Source organism: Taudactylus pleione, unplaced genomic scaffold (genome assembly GCF_031769625.1).
Source record: "Taudactylus pleione unplaced genomic scaffold, aTauple2 ptg000689l, whole genome shotgun sequence".
NCBI classification, from domain to species: Eukaryota; Metazoa; Chordata; class Amphibia; order Anura; family Myobatrachidae; genus Taudactylus; species Taudactylus pleione.
This window is the reverse complement of record NW_028285091.1, coordinates 1,193,607-1,212,268: the sequence shown is the minus strand read 5'-3', so window position 1 is coordinate 1,212,268 and position 18,662 is coordinate 1,193,607. Positions and strand designations below refer to the sequence as shown.

At 45.5% G+C, this 18,662-nt stretch overlaps 1 protein-coding gene across 1 annotated transcript in view; it reads right to left on the bottom strand.

Moving 5' to 3' along the window:
• LOC148477802 (uncharacterized) overlaps positions 1–14,528 on the bottom strand; it is a 56,149-nt gene extending 41,621 nt beyond the window's left edge. The window contains exons 1-4 of the mRNA XM_088456198.1: positions 14,335–14,528; positions 11,778–11,935; positions 10,896–11,139; positions 9,009–10,210 (exon numbers count right to left, since the gene is read on the bottom strand). Coding sequence (XP_088312324.1) covers positions 9,009–10,210; positions 10,896–11,139; positions 11,778–11,855 — 1,524 coding nt within the window. The 5' untranslated portion in view covers positions 11,856–11,935; positions 14,335–14,528. The remainder of the gene's footprint in view (positions 1–9,008; positions 10,211–10,895; positions 11,140–11,777; positions 11,936–14,334) is intronic.
• Positions 14,529–18,662: the final 4,134 nt, after the last annotated feature.

Here is an 18,662-nt window from a genome sequence, read left to right as displayed (position 1 = left end):
CGTTGTAATTCCTACACCGTTCACCTGATTTGGATGTAATTACCCTCAAATTAAATCTGAAAGTCTGCAGTTAAAGCACATCTTGTTTGTTTCATTTCAAAGCCATTGTGGTGGTGAATAGAGGCCAAAATATGAAAATTCAGTCACTGTCCCAATATTTATGCACCTGACTGTGTATATATATATATATATATAACCTAACATATATATTTTGTTCTGATACCGTATATTTTATTGTGATTCCCTGATCCCACTGTCTCTTGCACTACAAGGGGTACATTATCTATGATCTTACAGTAGCAAACAGATACCTGATTAAATGCAATAGCCTGTGAGTTGCAGGCAGCCTCAGTATTACAGCAGTCACGGTAACCCCTTTACACCTAACTCCAAGCTTTGACCTGGGATCTAAATCATGGTTCCAAACAGACCCAGGACAGACACCTTTCACACCGTGGCATCCGTGTGCAGTGAAACTATTCTGCCGGCACTTGGGGATGACATCACCTCAAAACGCCGGGAAATCTGGATCTCCCATGCTGTACACGTTACACTGCAGGGTTAAATCTCTTGTGTTAAATCTTCCAAGCTACCCGGGTTGGATTGCCGGGTCACTCAACCCTGGAATCCAACAATAGACCCTTTTACACTGAACCATGACCCGGGTTAACCCGGCTATAACCCGAGTTATTTGGCCAGTGTAATACCCCTTTTACACTAAAGTCTTGGATCTGACTTGGTATTTGGAATATGGTTTCAAACAGGGTCAGACCTAGGACAGACCCCCTTCAGATTGCGGCGCAGACCTAGGTTATTCCCGCCCGGGTCAGCGCAGTTCACACTGCACTCAGATGGAGATGACACAATCCGGGTTACCCGTTTACACTGTAAGGATCGTGCCCCCCCCCCTGGATTTGCACTGAGCTGAGGGGCTCAGTTTTAAATTATTATTTTTCCCTAAGGGGGCGTGGCCACACCTCCCGTGAATAGGACACTCCCCCTTAACCCAGGCCGGCTCTCAACGGCCCTGGCGGTATTACAACGTGCACGGGTGCTGAAAGTGGGCTTCTTAGTGCTTCCACATTCAGACACAGGCCACTGTACCAGGGGCAGGCAGAAACTACTGTAGTATTTGCATATTATCGCAGCAGCAACTCCGGCTACAGACGCAAGAGCGGGCGCAGCAACGTCCACCTCCGAACCAGGCCCGTAGGATGGACTTTTACAAAAAAATTTTTTTAAGAGTATTAAAACCATCCTGAACTGTTACGTGTGTTGTCTTTTATTGTAAATAGTGATGAGACCAATCACAGTGCTGAGTGACAAAGCAGTTATTATAATCATTCATTGAATGGAAACTTTATTGAGCTGAATTATATTGGACAAGTGTTCATATAGTCACATAAGCTGTTCATTAGTTTCAGTTACATCTGTTGTGATCATATGGGGGTATATTTACTAAAGGTCGATTTGATGGTCGATTTGAAGTGTGATTTAGCTCACTTCAAACCGACTCAAATCGCATTGTGACAACCCCGTTTTTTTTCCAGATTTACTAATGCTTAATTTGATTTGCGATTTGCAAAACAAATGCGATTTGATTCGGTTTTGAACAGTTATTTGCTGTTCGATTTGACATTTGGCCAAATCCCACTTCAAACCGAACTGCAAATCCCCGACTGCATTGAACTGCTTCACGCTTTCACTTTCAGTATGAGCAGTTCGTTCTCACACAGATACATGCAGACATCAGTGAGATTCAACATTTCTTTACAGGTGAACTACAGGTCCCAGTGGGCCCTTAATGCCCCGCATGCTGGTACTTGTGGTTCTCCAAGTACCAGCATGCGGGGGAGGCTTGCTGGGACCTGCAGTTCTACTGTAAAGACGATTTTAAGCATATTCTTTTTTTACACTACATTAACACAACCAACCCGCCACCCACCACCCAGGGGTGGCGGGGATAGCCCCGGGCTATCAGCCTAAGCTAGGGGTGCCCTTTATTGGAGGGGTCCCCAACTCCCCAGGGTCCCTGGCCTGGGCTGACTAGTGGTCAGGGCTGATGCTGCGGCTGGGGGGCCTGGTGATAGGGCTCCCCTGGCTGTGGCATCGGTTCCCCGCTAGAAAGGGTCCAGGGCTGGTTCTGTGAATTACAGGGAGACCCTACACAAATATTTCCCTGTAATTCCAGAACCAGGACTGGTTTCCATAGACTAGTGCTGGGTGAACTAAGTACAGGGAGAACAACAATAGAAAAATCAGTGGAGCGCTTATTCCACTTGGTGATCTAATTGTTTACACAGCAGCTGACATATAGAGGAGACTGCCAAATCCCTCTCAACAATTGAAAGAATACAAAAAGAATATGTCTGCGCTGATGTTCACAAATACAATAATAACAATTAATCATAAAATATCAATTTATTGCACATGTATCTAGAACTGCAGTTCCTATAAGCATTTCAATTGAACAACTTAATTACATAGGATACCCAGACAGTATCTGTATAATTAACCATATAACAATGGTAAAATAATGGCACAAGAATATTACTAGCTGTAAAACACATTAATGTCCCACCATGTGGTGGAAGACAAAAATAAGGGGAAAAGACAAACAGCAAATTGTCTAAATTGGGTGGTGTTCACAATGTCCCCAGGGTTGAATGAATGGGATTCCCAAATGAACTCCTATTGAATGGAAACAAGTAGCAAAGTTTTGGATAATCCAATGTCATTGGCATCCACAGTGTCCGTTGAATTGAGGGACACAATGTAGCACATGTGGATGTAAATGATAATGCAACAGGCCGCTCACCAACAGCTCATGCAGCCCGAGGGGGTCCGTCTGCTCCGGCAGGTCACTGGCTCCCGATGGTACGGACACGCTGAATGCTATGGCGTGGAGTGCGTGCTGACCGAGTGACAGCTAGCCGTAAGGCATGATCATCACGGGGGTCCGTCTGCTCCGGCAGACTCCTGACTCCCGCTGGTGGATAGATGGTGGCTGTTACACCAGCTGATAGAAACTGAAAAGCGGGGTGGATCCGTCTGCTCCGGCAGACTCCTGACTCCCGCTGGTGGATAGATGGTGGCTGTTACACCAGCTGATAGAAACTGAAAAGCGGGGTGGATCCGTCTGCTCCGGCAGGCTCCTGACTCCCGCTGATAGATTGCAATGGGTGATGGCTGCTAACAGCTGATAGCAGCTGATACATAATAGCTGATGCAGTTTCCAAATGCGAACAGGAACAGAGGCAGTTATATCTTATTCTCTTGACGCGTTTCTCCCCTCTCACAGGGGTTTTATCAAAAGGCTGAAGAAACCATTGTATCCATGGGTTCCTTTTTAAATTGTTCATAGCCAATCACAACTTCAATAAATCACCATTATTAATTTAAAGACTAATTGCATGCCATTAACTCATTATTCGAAGTTTATAATGCATCTGAACATTTCTCAGTATTAAACACTTGCAGTTATTTAAAACATATATGCAAATTCTTTTGGTTGTAACTCTTGCTGGATAAATGCTAAGAAATTCCAAGAATATCAAACATCATAGATCATCCACTAAATATTGACTAATAGATCCCACATATGTACATGTAAAGGGGGGGGGACAGATATCGCAAACTTTGCATCCGTGAGGCGTATTGGATACATACATTACGAACTTTATACCCAGATGGGCTAAACGAAATGGTTGAATTAGACTTTTGATCTCTTCTGTTTTGGTTTAGTTTTTATCATTCATTTATTTATTATTTAATAAATGTATTTATATTCATTAATATTAATATTCATGTGCAGTGGGGACCCATCCATATGCTTTTAATTTTTAGGAGTATTGTGGAGGAGTTGTCCCACATTGCGGGGTTTCTGTGTAGTATATATTTATACCATTTTTATGGTTGTGATTTTTATGTAGTTGCACTTCAAATACTATGATTCCATTAGGTTCATAGAAATACAAGGTAAATACCTTTACATGTACATATGTGGGATCTATTAGTCAATATTTAGTGGATGATCTATGATGTTTGATATTCTTGGAATTTTTTTGCATTTATCCAGCAAGAGTTACAACCAAAAGAATTTGCATATATGTTTTAAATAACTGCAAGTGTTTAATACTGAGAAATGTTCAGATGCATTATAAACTTCGAATAATGAGTTAATGGCATGCAATTAGTCTTTAAATTAATAATGGTGATTTATTGAAGTTGTGATTGGCTATGAACAATTTAAAAAGGAACCCATGGATACAATGGTTTCTTCAGCCTTTTGATAAAACCCCTGTGAGAGGGGAGAAACGCGTCAAGGGAATAAGATAGAACTGCCTCTGTTCCTGTTCGCATTTGGAAACTGCATCAGCTATTATGTATCAGCTGCTATCAGCTGTTAACAGCCATCACCCATTGCAATCTATCAGCGGGAGTCAGGAGCCTGCCGGAGCAGATGGATCCACCCCGCTTTTCAGTTTCTATCAGCTGGTGTAACAGCCACCACCTACCCACCAGCGGGAGTCAGGAGTCTGCCGGAGCAGACGGACCCCCCGGGACGATCACGCCTTACGGCTAGCTGTCACTCGGTCAGCACGCACTCCACGCCATAGCATTCAGCGTGTCCGTACCATCGGGAGCCAGTGACCTGCCGGAGCAGACGGACCCCCTCAGGCTGCATGAGCTGTTGGTGAGCGGCCTGTTGCATTATCATTTACATCCACATGTGCTACATTGTGTCCCTCAATTCAACGGACACTGTGGATGCCAATGACATTGGATTATCCAAAACTTTGCTACTTGTTTCCATTCAATAGGAGTTCATTTGGGAATCCCATTCATTCAACCCTGGGGACATTGTGAACACCACCCAATTTAGACAATTTGCTGTTTGTCTTTTCCCCTTATTTTTGTCTTCCACCACATGGTGGGACATTAATGTGTTTTACAGCTAGTAATATTCTTGTGCCATTATTTTACCATTGTTATATGGTTAATTATACAGATACTGTCTGGGTATCCTATGTAATTAAGTTGTTCAATTGAAATGCTTATAGGAACTGCAGTTCTAGATACATGTGCAATAAATTGATATTTTATGATTAATTGTTATTATTGTATTTGTGAACATCAGCGCAGACATATTCTTTTTGTAAGTACAGGGAGACCCTACGCAATTTTTTCCCTGTACTTAGTCAACCAGGACAGGGTTTGAAAAGTCCGGGGCTGGTTGTGTTTTGGGGGTGGACCTTACGTCAGTTGTTTTTTCCATTTAACTCTTTATTTGCTTTTTACAGTCAGATACATGCAGGCATCTCACTGATGTCTGCATGTATATGTGTCAATCCGACCTGCTGATGCTCAAATCGAAAGCATGAAGCAGGTCTATTCATTTGGTGATTTGAAGTTCGATTTGAAGTCCGATTTTGAGGTCCATTTCAAATCGAATGATAGTAAATAAGAGTTTTGTGTGTTGGGCTATGTAAAAGTACCAATGTTTTCCCGATGTTCGATTTGAGGTCGATTTGACTAAAATTAAGTTTGAAATTCGATTTTACATCCGATTTGGCCTTTAGTAAATACCCAAATGTAAAATCGAATACAAATCGAATGAAAATCGCATGCCAAATCACTCAAAATACCAAAATCGACCTTTAGTAAATTTACCCCTTTGTGTTTTACATTGTGTATTAATACAATAAATTATATTTTCATCCAGCAGCAGTACATCAGATATGTTATTTTTGGTATTTTGATTTCCAGGGTACCATACCAGACCCTATCTGTAGGGACAACAGGAGTCTGCTTAAGAGAATTTGGGTTTTTAACAATAATTTATTGTACTTTTTTTTATTATTATTATTATTATTATTATTGTTTATATTGATTATAAACTGTTGGGAAGGACTAATGCTAAGTAGTTTCATGCTTAGTGCTTTCAGGCTCCGGCCATCTTGTGCTCTCTTCTATTTGATGTCGCCGTCAAGTGTATCACGGTGGCATTTCTATGGTCTTGTTTTCTTGGTTAAAATGTTGACATTCTTTTGCCTGTTCTTCAGTACTTTTGTATACAAACAATTGACTGGACTGCTGGGGTGCTCCCTGTCAACCATTTTCCATTTGAGATCTGTTCTCCATAACATTACTCCTATCAGTCCCATAGCCAGGGCCGACAACTGAAATCTTGAGGGCCGGTATACTGATGTCTATTGCCCGACCCATAACTTACTAACCTGCCTAATGTTGCATTTGGTGGCAGGGTATAAAAACTGCTTTGTTCCTTCACAAATCCTGGTGGCTGCTGGCGCTGAGGCTACGATGGTGCAGCTCTTGCTCCTAGGCGGGATCGAAGAGAGAAGCGCCACAGTCTGCACGTCATCATGGTTGCCTTTGCGCAACATCTTGTGTATGTCTACAGTACACTACGGGAGGTAACTAGGGGGGTTTACATTTATTCCTAAGGTTGTGCTGAGCTGGTGTGGTTCTAAATTAAATACTCCTACAGTATATATACATATACACACACACACACACAGTATATATAGATATATATATATCTCAGCAGTTGGCTTCCCCCTGGGTGGTTGGGTCCTCTTGGAATCTCAGGGCCTGGTACATGTAAGCCCATAGTATCCCCTGTTGCCGGCCTGCCCATAGGACAATTCCATTGTCACATGATTATGCCGGTATGTAGTTAAGTTTCTGCCATCCGGAATGCCGGCCACCAGATTCCCGACGTGGAAAGCCCGACACCCGCCATGCCGAATAAAGGTAAGTGGCAGGACATACTGGGATGTGTAGTTCCACAGCAGTTAGAAGGACATGTTGAATACCCCTGTAACAAGCCGTCTCCTGTGCTGCACCTACACTGTGTAATGACTCCCCTGCCCTTTGTGTAGTGCAACACTTCATATAAATAAAACATAGTAACAAAATCTGTGCATTAAATGTGCGCAATACTGTAGCGATAACATCACACAACTGATTCCTTAGTGTAGGCAGGGCCGGCTGTACCAGTAAGCAGCTGCCTAGGGTGCCAGGATTTGGGGGAAGCCACTGAGTCACAGGTGTACTTAGTGCAGGCAGTGGCTGTGGAACTAATAAGACTCTGTCTCCCTGAGGAGTTGGGAAGTTGGTGCTGGTGGTGTGGAATGGGGGGCGCAGTAGGCTGAAGTTTTGCCTGGGGTGCTGAGATCCTTGCATCGGCCCTGACAGTAGGGTTCCCAATGGAAGGACATCGCAGAAATCCACATTCTGGAATAATAGACTCACACTGTGGAATTCAATTCTTTACATCATTAAAAGTATTTTATTAAACAAAACCAAAATAAGTAATTTTTAAGTACAATGTAATTATCCTATATTTTAGTTAATGAATCTGTCATATTTTACCACAAATGAAGTTTACATTAGAACTAAATTTCATAGAGAGATGTTTAATACCCTACATAACTGTCACCATAGCCTGACATCACTACTTTCTACTGCAGAGGTATCGGGCGCGATTCAATTGAAAGCGATGATAACTAGCCCCAGGAGGGAGCTCCCAGAGCTATTCAATTCAGCGCGATGTTTGGTCCGACTAAAGCATTGCTTCTCGCACCCTCCTGGCGGTGCGAGGTGAAATCTGACAAAAGTGCCGGCCGCGCGGCTGTTTTCCGGCTTAGCACGGCGCTACCGGCCTCGCAGCCCGCATTTTAAACACAGAATGACGGTTCTCTCACCTAAACACCCAGGTTAAGCCGAGAGAACCGCCTTTCTCCGACTTAACAGTACGCTGAATTGAATTTCTCCGGGAGCTCCCTCCCAGAGCTATTCAGCATCGTGATGAATTGTATCGCTCCTATAATGCTCCTTCCCCTCTCTCTCAGACTGTGGCTTTCCGCCAACCTCCATGCCCAACCTCACACCGTGAACTCTCCCCTGAAATACTCTGTGCTACTGCAAACGATCTTATTGGCTCAAAAACATTATTAACTCAGGAGGTGGAGATAAGCTGTGTAATTGAATCTTTCAAACCTGTAACGGAAAAGACAATAATGAGGGAGGAGAGGTCCAGACACAAAGTGGGACAGGGGGAATTATATAACCTGAGTGTAAAGAAAAATAAGTTCAAATTAAATTGGGAGAAAGGCATCCTATTAATCTAAGATGCTGGCTGTAAGGCGTGTCTAACAGTTGCACAGCTGAGAGCTGCAGTGAGACCCCCAATCCCTCCCCCCTCTCACAGCTCTTACTGACTGCCCAGACTCCACAGACTCTCTGGGGAAGAACAACAGGAAGGAGGGAGGACAGGGGTATTAACATTGGGGAGTCGGAAGGAAAGGGGTAAGGATACATGGAGACAGCAGGAATGGGGCAAGAATAAGGGGGAGATAGGTGGAACAGGGGAATAATATGGGGAGACTGGAGAAATGGAGAGAAAGGAGGAACGGGGAGAGAAAAGACAAACAATCTTGCTGCAATAGCTAGCACCCTGGTGACCGACAGGTCCAAACTATTATTACAGTCTCATAACTCCAGGGGGTAAACTTACTAAAGTGAGAGTTTTTAGAAGTGAGTTTAAAAAGTGATATTGCCCATAACAACCAATCAGATTCTAGTTAACATTTAACTAGCACCTTCTGGAAGATAATAGCTAGAATCTGATTGGTTGCTATGGGCAACATCTCTTCTAAAACTCACTTCTAAAAACTGTCACTTTAGTAAATTTACCCCCAAATGTCAACCTACAGGCCTGAAACATTGTAGATGGTCCAAATAGATCTAGCTTTGATAAGTGCCGCGCAGACCCTCCAGTTGTTACCACTATCCACTATCTTCCAGTCCAGTCCCTGACTCAAACGTACCAAAAGCTCTTTAAAATATCCTACTAGAAAGTACTTATAAAGGGCCCTCCATATACACAGGTCCGGTCTTACCCTATATTAAAATGTATATCCTTTGTGAAGTTTTGTGGTTCTAAAAAGCATTCACTCACCCTCACGGCCCGTTTCTCAGGCGTGAATTCTATGATGAATAACAAGCTTTGAGCTATCATTAAAACACTTTCCACACACAGAGCACAAATAGGGCTTCTCTCCGGTGTGAATTCTCTTATGTACCTTAAGATGTGAGGTGCTTACAAACCGTTTCCCACACACACAGCACGAATAGGGCTTCTCCCCGGTGTGACTCCGCTGATGTTTAATAAGATTGGAGCTACAGATAAAACATTTCCCGCACTGAGAGCAGGAATAGGGTTTCTCTCCTGTGTGAGTTCTCCCATGCTTAATGAGATCGGATTTGCTGTTACAGCATTTCGCACACTCGGAGCAGGAATAAGGCTTCATTCCTGTGTGAATTCTCTTATGTATAGCAAGATTGGTGCTACTGATAAAATATTTCCCACATTCGGAGCAGAAGTATTTTTTCTCCCCCGTGTGACTTCTCTGATGTCTGACAAGTTCCGACTTACTGATAAAACATTTCCCACATTCACTGCAAGGGTACGGTTTCTCTCCCGTGTGAGTCCTGTAATGTCGGACAAGTTCGCAGTTCCATTTAAAAGATTTCCCGCATTCAGAGCACAAAAACGGTTTCTCTTTTGTCTGATAAATCTGGCCAGCTTGTCTACGCTTATTACAAGCAGATGTATAGAGTGCATGTTCTATGGATGCATACATGTTCGGGTCTCTGAGATCTCCATCGTCACCTGATTCCTCCTTAATATAAACAGATTTATACGGTGTATGACCTGTAGGTGTATACACGTTGGCGTTGGTAAGGTTTCCTCCATCAGATGACAATGAATCTTGTTTAATATGAGTAGATGTAAACTGTGTATGATCTGTCAATATATAAATGTCAGTGTCTGTGAGGTCTCCCCCATCACATGAGACTGATTCTGCCTTAATATGATTAGATGTGTACTGTGTATGATCTGTGGGTGTATACACGTCACTCTCCGTGAGATTTTCATCTTCACATGGAAACGATTCCTCCTTAATGTGAAATGAGGGTGTAGAGCGTAGGAGAAGCCCTTTTCTGCATGAAGCTGATCGCTCTGTAACATTCTCCAGAGACTTTTTGAAATGTTTTCCTTCGGCCGATGAGTATTTTGGAGTTTGGATATTTATTACAACACTGTGATCCTCGGTCATCCAGTCTGGTGAACAAGTAGGGGTGTCTGATCCTCCAGATATTTTTGTGTCGTCCGTGAAATCTGTTAGGCAGAAATACATTCTGGTTAGATGAGGAAGCAGGAGCAGTCATCCATGGCAGGAGATAGACAACTGCAGCTCCCTGAATGTGACCATCTTCACCTGGGTAGTTTCTGGTATATTATCTTATTGCAAACATAACCGCCTTATTCCACAAACCAAGTACACAGAGGCATAGATACTAATTTTACCTAGGGGTCTATTTACTAAGAAGTGTTAGGAGACAGAGTGAAAAGTGATAAGGTGCCAGCCAATCAGCTCCTGTCATCTCACAGGCTGTGTTTGAAAAATGACAGTTGGGAGCTAATTGGCTGGCACCTTATAACTTTCTTATCACTTTTCACTCTGTCTCCTAACACTGCTTAGTAAATAGACCCCTTAGATATTTGAGACCTAACCAGTGCAGCAGCAATAAGGACTAAGGGCTACATGTAATAGCTTGCGATCTTCTGCCGCTGTGGGGATTTATAGGAGTCTCCCCGTTACTGAGGGACTAGAAGTGTCCTGACCATTGCTACATATGTACAATTGTGACAGAACGCCCTATTAGTATATAGCCCAGCAAAGTCTTCTCTCTATCAGTATTTGGTGTTTCCATCATCCTTATACTGTACAAACGCAACAAGATATTTATACACATAACGGTGACATTTACACAGCCAGGACCAAGATTAAAGCTCCTCTTACCAAGTGAAATAAGTGGATGGTTTTGCATTACATCCTTGTACAAATCAACCTCTCCTGTCAGCAGCTGAATGATCTTGTTGGTGAGTTCTAAGATCTTCTCATCATTGTCTCTCTCGTGTATCAGTGGATGAGTCTGCGGCGGCCCCCGGATGGAGCTCCGCATCCTGCTCCAGTCTCCTGACACACAATGATGGCTGCTGGGTGTGACACGCTCACCAGATGTCTTTCTAACCACTGTGTAATCCTGTGCATTGAGAGACAATAATATACCACTTTGCAGAGAATGTATATACCATAATAGCAGCATGCAGCCCATTTGATATTCATAGAGATAAGAGTGATGTCACTGTGACGCTCCCAGACTCCCTCACCTCCCCAGTCAGGTCCCTGTGTTAGTAATAGAGATAATAGTGATGTCACTGTGACACTCCCAGACTTCCTCACCTCCCCAGTCAGGTACCTGTGTTAGTAATAGAGATAATAGTGATGTCACTGTGACACTCCCAGACTCCCGCACCTCCCCAGTCATGTCCCTGTGTTAGTAATAGAAATAAGAGTGATGTCACTGTGACACTCCCAGAGTCCCTCACCTCCCCAGTCAGGTCCCTGTGCTAGTAATAGAAATAGTGATGTCACTGTGACACTCCCAGACTCCCCTCACCTCCCCAGTCAGGTCCCTGTGTTAGTAATAGAGATAAGAGTGATGTCACTGTGATACTCCCAGAGTCTCTCACCTCCCCAGTCATGTCCCTGTGTTAGTAATAGAAATAAGAGTGATGTCACTGTGATACTCCCAGACTCCCTCACCACCCCAGTCAGGTCCCTGTGCTAGTAATAGAGATAATAGTGATGTCACTGTGACGCTCCCAGAAGCCCCCTCACCTCTCCGGTCAGCAGGTAGATGATCTCCAGGGTGAGGTTTAGTATCCTCTCAGTCATGTGACTCCTGCCCTTGTACATCCTTAGAGAGTCAGTCAGATGATCTATATAAGATTTTTTTCTTCCCCAGGTGGCGTCTTCACATAACTTTTCCGCGTAGTCTGGAAACAGGGGGGAGGCGGTGTATGGTTATAAATTTAATTATTAAAAAACTCTGAAAAAAGTAAAATATAAATATTATACAGTATTACAGTATATCATTTGTGGCCACCTATATGCGATAACATTATTGCTGAACATTGTAATCTGTAATCCTCAGGACCCCACAGGTCACATTTTCCAGGTCTCCTGGCAGGTGCACAGGTGTATTCATTACTCACTGACACATTTTAAAAGATTCACAGTTGGAGCTAATTATTTCACCTGTGATTCTGTGAGGAGACCTGGAAAACATGCACTGTTTGGGGTCCTGGAGACTGAGTTTGAGAACCTATGGATTAGACAGTACACATTTGACCTGCTTAATCACCGTTTTCAGTCCATTATAACATGCTCTGCACACCTTTGTTCCATATGCTTACTGTCTGCAACCTACTAATAGTTTGCTTCTCACTGTCTCTCTGCAGTAATGCTACTTATTCCACGAATACCCCTTTTACACCAGAGTTAAAACCCGGGTTATTGCAGGGTTAACCCGGGTAGCTCCTTGGTGTAAAAGGGGTCAGGGTTGGATCACCGGGGGATGTGACCCAGCAATCCAACCCAGGTAACTTGCACGGTTTTACACAGGAATAACCCGTGAAACCCTGCTGTGTAAACGGCGCGATCCAGGTCACGATGACCTGGATCGTGCCGCATGCCTGCCGATTGGCCGGCTTCAGTGGCGTCATCTCCAAGCGTCCACTTTAATGCCGGAAAAGCCGGATCACTGCCGACCTGGCTCCGGTGTTAACGGCGCCGACTCGGGGATTTCCTGGGTCGGCGCCGGCTAAATTCCGGGTCTGATCCGGTTTGGAACCCTGGGCCTGATTCAGAGCCGGACGCTCTGACAAGAGCGCTCGCATTAAATCAGTGCCCTCCTACCTAAAATTGGAGCGGCCTCCTGGCCGCTCGCATAGCTGTGGGTGACCACCCACAGCTTATGCGAGCGGCCAAAAATATGGTCGCGATGGTCAAGACCATCGGGCTTGCGACGAGACCCTGCGGTAGGGTCTCGCTGCCGCAAGCCCAGGAGTGCTTTTGGCTCTATCAGAGCCAAAAGCACTCCCACTGACATCACTAGTGATGTCAGTGGGGCAGACCCCAGAAGGTAGGCGTTCCCTGTCACTCACCATCGACAGCACGCCCCCTTTGGTGCGAGACCCATAACGACAGCTTGGCTGTCGCTATGCGGGTCTCGCGCATGCGCACGACGGAGCTCCCTCTGTCGTGCGCAAGTGCACTAGGGCACCATCGACCCGCTTGCGAGCGGGTCTGAATCAGGCCCTCTGTTCCAACCTCCAGGTCAGACCCGGAAGTTAGGTGTAGAAGCAGTATAACTGAGATCTCAATACATTCACACCTGGGTATTGCGCTTTTTATAGGTTTGAATCGCCAAAAGTACGAGTATATTACAAGCCTACTTAATCAACTCAAATTGAGAGAGATATATATTTTATTTATTTTTTAATTCTTCTTTGTGCTACATTTATCATTCTAGTTTGTAATGGAGCATACACACGGTCAAATTTTTCTACAGATCTGAACGATAACATTTTAAAAAATCGTTCAATCGTTCATATGTGAAGGAAAATCTGACATGTCTGAACGATGAACGATGCGCGTTCCCGATGGTCAGATAACGATATCTGACATCTGTTGTGTTTGCAGTCAGATTTGGACGATTCCATTCATTATAATGCAGTCAAAAATCGTTCATAGTTCAAATCATTTAAATAATTGGTCAAATCGTTCAGATCGCTCAATTGTTCATCTGACAAATCTGACCGTGTGCATGCTCCATAATTGTTTCTCTCTTTTACAGGAGTGATTATCACTCACATTGTATATTATACTAAATCATTAAATAGTGTTCTTTATTTTCTTCCATTTCAATTGTTTTTGAAAATGTAGTTCTCCGTCAATACCATATTCATTTATTTCCTGCATCCTGGTGCCAGTTTTAATTGTGTTTTCTTAGTCCTGTGGGACAGAACTATTACTGAGAGGGACAATAGGAGGGTTACTACAGTGAATGATCAAGAAGATAGTACAGAAGGTGTATGAGGATTAGGGATGGGTTAATAAGGGATCGGTGGGTGGGTTAACCATTGAATGGCATGACCATTTAAGAGGTGGAGGAATAAATAGCAAGATAAAGTCAGTAAGGGGAGGTGTAGGAATGAATGGTAATGAAAGGGAAAATATAGAAGGTAAATGACATTAAATGGGGACACAATTAGGGACTGACAGAGTATTCAGCCAGTTCCCACAACTACCTATAATCATGATCTCTGAATAGTCATTACTACTCATTAATATTAATGAGCTGAGCACAGCAGCACTCAGTGTCAGCACTTACCCCCTCCTCACACACAGGCTGACTGCTGCTGCTCTCCGTTACATCCGGGTCCGTAGATGTCAGTGGGGCTGCCCCGGCTGGGTGAGGTGAGGGGAGTAGCGGCTACTGCTATGGCGGCGCATACCCACACTCCCAGGCTCTGATTTGCACCGGGCAGTGAGTGTAGCCTGTTGCTAGATGCCATGAGATGACGAAATGTGAATTATATGACGTCACCAGCATTTACGCGAATATGTGACGTCACTAGAATGCCCACCTTCATAGGAGACTGCCATTTTCTCGTGGACATCAAGATCAATTGCGCCTCTTATTCTATACACCTCATATTTTCTATTTTTCTTTATTTTAGTTCAGTTGTATCAAAAGTGACTTCTCTATACACCAGGAATACAATGAAAACACTCTGGGGCCCGGGTTAGACATTCGTGACGTACTAAGGCAACAACGGTGAACAATGTTGGAAGGAGGCGGCCATTTTACAGTGGTCCAACAAGTATAGCAAGTGTTATCCTCCTAACATAGGGATGGGCAATAAAGAGCCCCCCCTCCCCCAGCTGTTGTAGAACTACATATCCCGGCATGCCCTGCCACCGTTTTGCTATTTGGTCATGCTAAAACTGCTGCAAGGCATGCTTGGGTTTGTAGTTCAACTGATCTCATGTAACTGAGGCAGGACTACAGCCCCCAGAAATCACTGCGTTGTGATTAATGTGTAAATTGTAAACATTATTCATTTAAAAACACACACACAAATTAGATTTTTTTTTGTGTAGTCCAGTTTTCTGTGGAAGTATATGGCTATAGTGCTGTAAAATCCACCTAAACGTTGTCAAGTGCATCAGTATCATGGTTGCCAATTCAGCCGTCAAAGGACCAGTGTGCATTGCTAAGCCTTCTTCTCTAAAACATATGGGAATATAAAAGCAGCCGCACACTTTAAAGAGACTGCCATTGTCATTATTTCTTTAATCCATTTCAGAAGTGCTGTGGCGGCAGGGGCCAACATTGGAGGTCATTTATAGAGCTGAAAACTGACATGGCACAGTGCAAAACCAACATTCGCCCTGTTATGTAAATGCGCCTAGGCTCACAGAGCAAAATGGCAGCAGGTGGGGAGGATAAGAAGAGTGAGGGCGTTCCTTAGTATATAAGGACTAGGCACACCGTTTGCAGGGGATGTAGTTCATTGGTCGGCGGTCGGGATGCCGGCAATCAGGCCGACGCTGGAATCCCAACACCAGTCACAATCCCGGCTCCAGCAGCTCAACTGTAAGAATTGGGGTTAGGGGGAGGGTCAGGCACTATGGGGAAGGTTAGGGTTAGGCTGCGGGGGGAGAGGGTTAGGGGTAGGATTAGGATACTTACCAACAGGTGTCGGTATCCTAACCCAGACGGGATGCCGACATCGGGATTCTGACAGGAGGGGGGACAGAGCAGACACCGGGGGGAGAGATACGTTTCACAGTAGCAGGGGGAGGATAGAGGACAGGAGGGGGGACAGAGTGGACACCGTGAGGGGGGAATACGGGACACAACTGCAGGGGGAGGAGAGAGGACAGGAGGGCGGAATGAGCAGACACTGGGAGGGGGGATACGGGACACAGCAGCAGGGGGAGGAGAGAGGACAGGAGGGGGGACAGAGCGGACACCGGGAGGGAGGGATACGTTTCACAGCAGCAGGGGGAGGATAGAGGACAGGAGGGGGGAGAGAGCAGACACCGGGGGAAGGATACGTTTCACAGCAGCAGGGGGAGGATAGAGGACAGGAGGGGGGAGAGAGCAGACACCGGGAGGGATACGGGACACAGCAGCAGGGGGAGGAGAGAAGACAGGAGGGGGGACAGAGCGGACACCGGGAAGGGGGCATACGTTTCACTGCAGCAGGGGGAGGATAGAGGACAGGAGGGGGGACAGAGCGGACACCTGGAGGGAGGGATACAGTACACAGCAGCAGGGGTAGGAGAGAGGACAGGAGGGGGGACAGAGCGGACACCGGGAGGGAGGGATACGGTACACAGCAGCAGTGGGAGGAGAGAGGACAGGAGGGGAGGGCTGAGAGGACATCGGGAGGGGGGGATACGGGACACAGCAGCAGGGGGAGGAGAGAGGACTGGAGGGGGGACAGAGCGGACACCGGGAGGGAGGGATACGGTACACAGCAGCAGTGGGAGCAGAGAGAGGACAGGAGGGGAGGGCTGAGAGGACATCGGGAGGGGGGGATACGGGACACAGCAGCAGTGGGAAGAGAGAGGACAGGAGGGGAGGGCTGAGAGGACACCGGGAGGGGGGGATACGGGACACAGCAGCAGGGGGAGGAGAGAGGACAGGAGGGGAGGGCTGAGAGGACACCGGGAGGGGGAATACGGGACACAGCAGCAGGGGGAGGAGAGAGGACAGGAGGGGAGAGCTGAGAGGACACCGAGGGGTGGGGTGGGGGTAACACTGCAGGGGGGTCAGTGGGGGCCACAGACATCGGCGACTGTGGGGTGGGGGGGCACAGATACCGGCAGAAGTGGGGAAATCCATAGGGAGACAACAAGTGTAGGTTCTTTAAACTCACAGCGAGTTTAAAACATAATTACCACAAGTGATAATTATGCAAAGATGAATTGACCCCATAATAAGGATTGTGTGATACAAGAGGCATAGGCCTAGTTGAAGAGGGAAGTCTCCATTCACCTTTCAAAGGAATCTAGTGGATCATAGACTGTGCAATGCAAGAAGGTCAAAAATGTTTTTTCAGTTAGCCACTCAGAAATTAAAGGTATGGGTCTTTTGCTGAGAAGATCTTATTCTAAGGAACCCTACAACTAATAAAAACATACTGAAATAATCATATTTTAATGATTTTAAATTGCCACCTTATGTCCCCAGTTAAAAAAAAAATAAAGTGACCAGCTTTGACCTATGCACAGATATCTCCTAGTTGGCAATATGTATAGGAAAGTGAGCAGCTGGGGGAGGGGAATGGGCCGTAAGGACAGGAGAGTGGGCACTGGGGACAGATACCTGTTATACCACACTGATCTCCATCTTGGGATGTAAAGCTGTTAGTCCTATACATGGCTTGGCAATGACAGGCTGCCTGTCTGTCAAACACCTCACTACCGTGGCCCTGATAGCAGCTATCGCTACCGGCAGGCAGGCCATGCCGATGTCCAAACTGCTGTCCAGTCAATGGGCTGGATTGCAGAAGGTGTAGGCCACGTTCGACCCGCAGGCCATAGTTTGGACACCATTGATATAAGGCATTTATTCAATTCCTACCACAGACCTAACTGTGTGGCGTTTGTATATTCTCCCCGTACTTGTGTGTTCTCTGTGTACTCTGGTTTCCTCCCACAATCCAAAATTATACTGGTAGGTTAATTGGCTCCAAACAAAAATTAACCTATGTGTGTGTACATGTGGTAGGGAATACAGAGTGCAAGTTCCACGACGACCAAGACTGATGTGAATGGTCAACTATTCATTGTAAAAGCTCTACGAAATATATGTGCACTATGGCCCTGATTCAGAGGTGCTCGCTATTTGAATCAAGGCGGGCCGTTTTCTTTTCTCACCGGCCTCCAGGCCACTCGCTAAGCTGTGGGTGACCACCCACAGCTTTAGCGGGCGGCCTGGCAATGGTCACGATTATCGTGACTATCGGGCTTGCGACAAGACCCTTGTGGTAGGGTCTCGTCCACCGCAAGCCCCAGTGAACTTCCTGCTCTAATAGAGCAGGAAGTTCACTACTGACATCACTGGTGATGTCAGTAGGGCCGCCCACAAATGGCAGGCGTTACTTCAGGAACGCCTCCGTTTGTCCAGCCACCCCCCCTGCACGCCTACAAAACAGGGCGAGCTGTCAATCACAATCGATAGCCGCCCCATCTTGTAGTGAGTCCCGCAGCGAGTGAAAATTCACTCCCTACGGGGCTCGTGCGCACTGCCCGGCCATCGACCCGCTTGCGAGCGCTATGCACTCGCGAGCGGGTCTCAATCAGGCTCTATGTAAATAACTGATAATAAAGAAATACAATGCAATTACAATTCATCTCTATATATTATTAGTGGACAATATACAGTACAAAGATTTCCTCCTTGTGTTGAGATCACTGATAATAAAAGTGAAGTCGGCCAGGGTCCATCTCTTGTTGTAAAGAAGGCCAGTGGTACTTTCTCTAAATGTTCCAAGTACCAATCACTGTCAAGGCTTTGAACTATAACTGTACTGTCTGGAACTATGATGACGCTATAGGATTGTGTCTGATAGGTTTTTACTACCTATCTCTATAGGTCCATACCCATTACGTGTACCCAGAGGTGAGGTGACATTTGCAGTG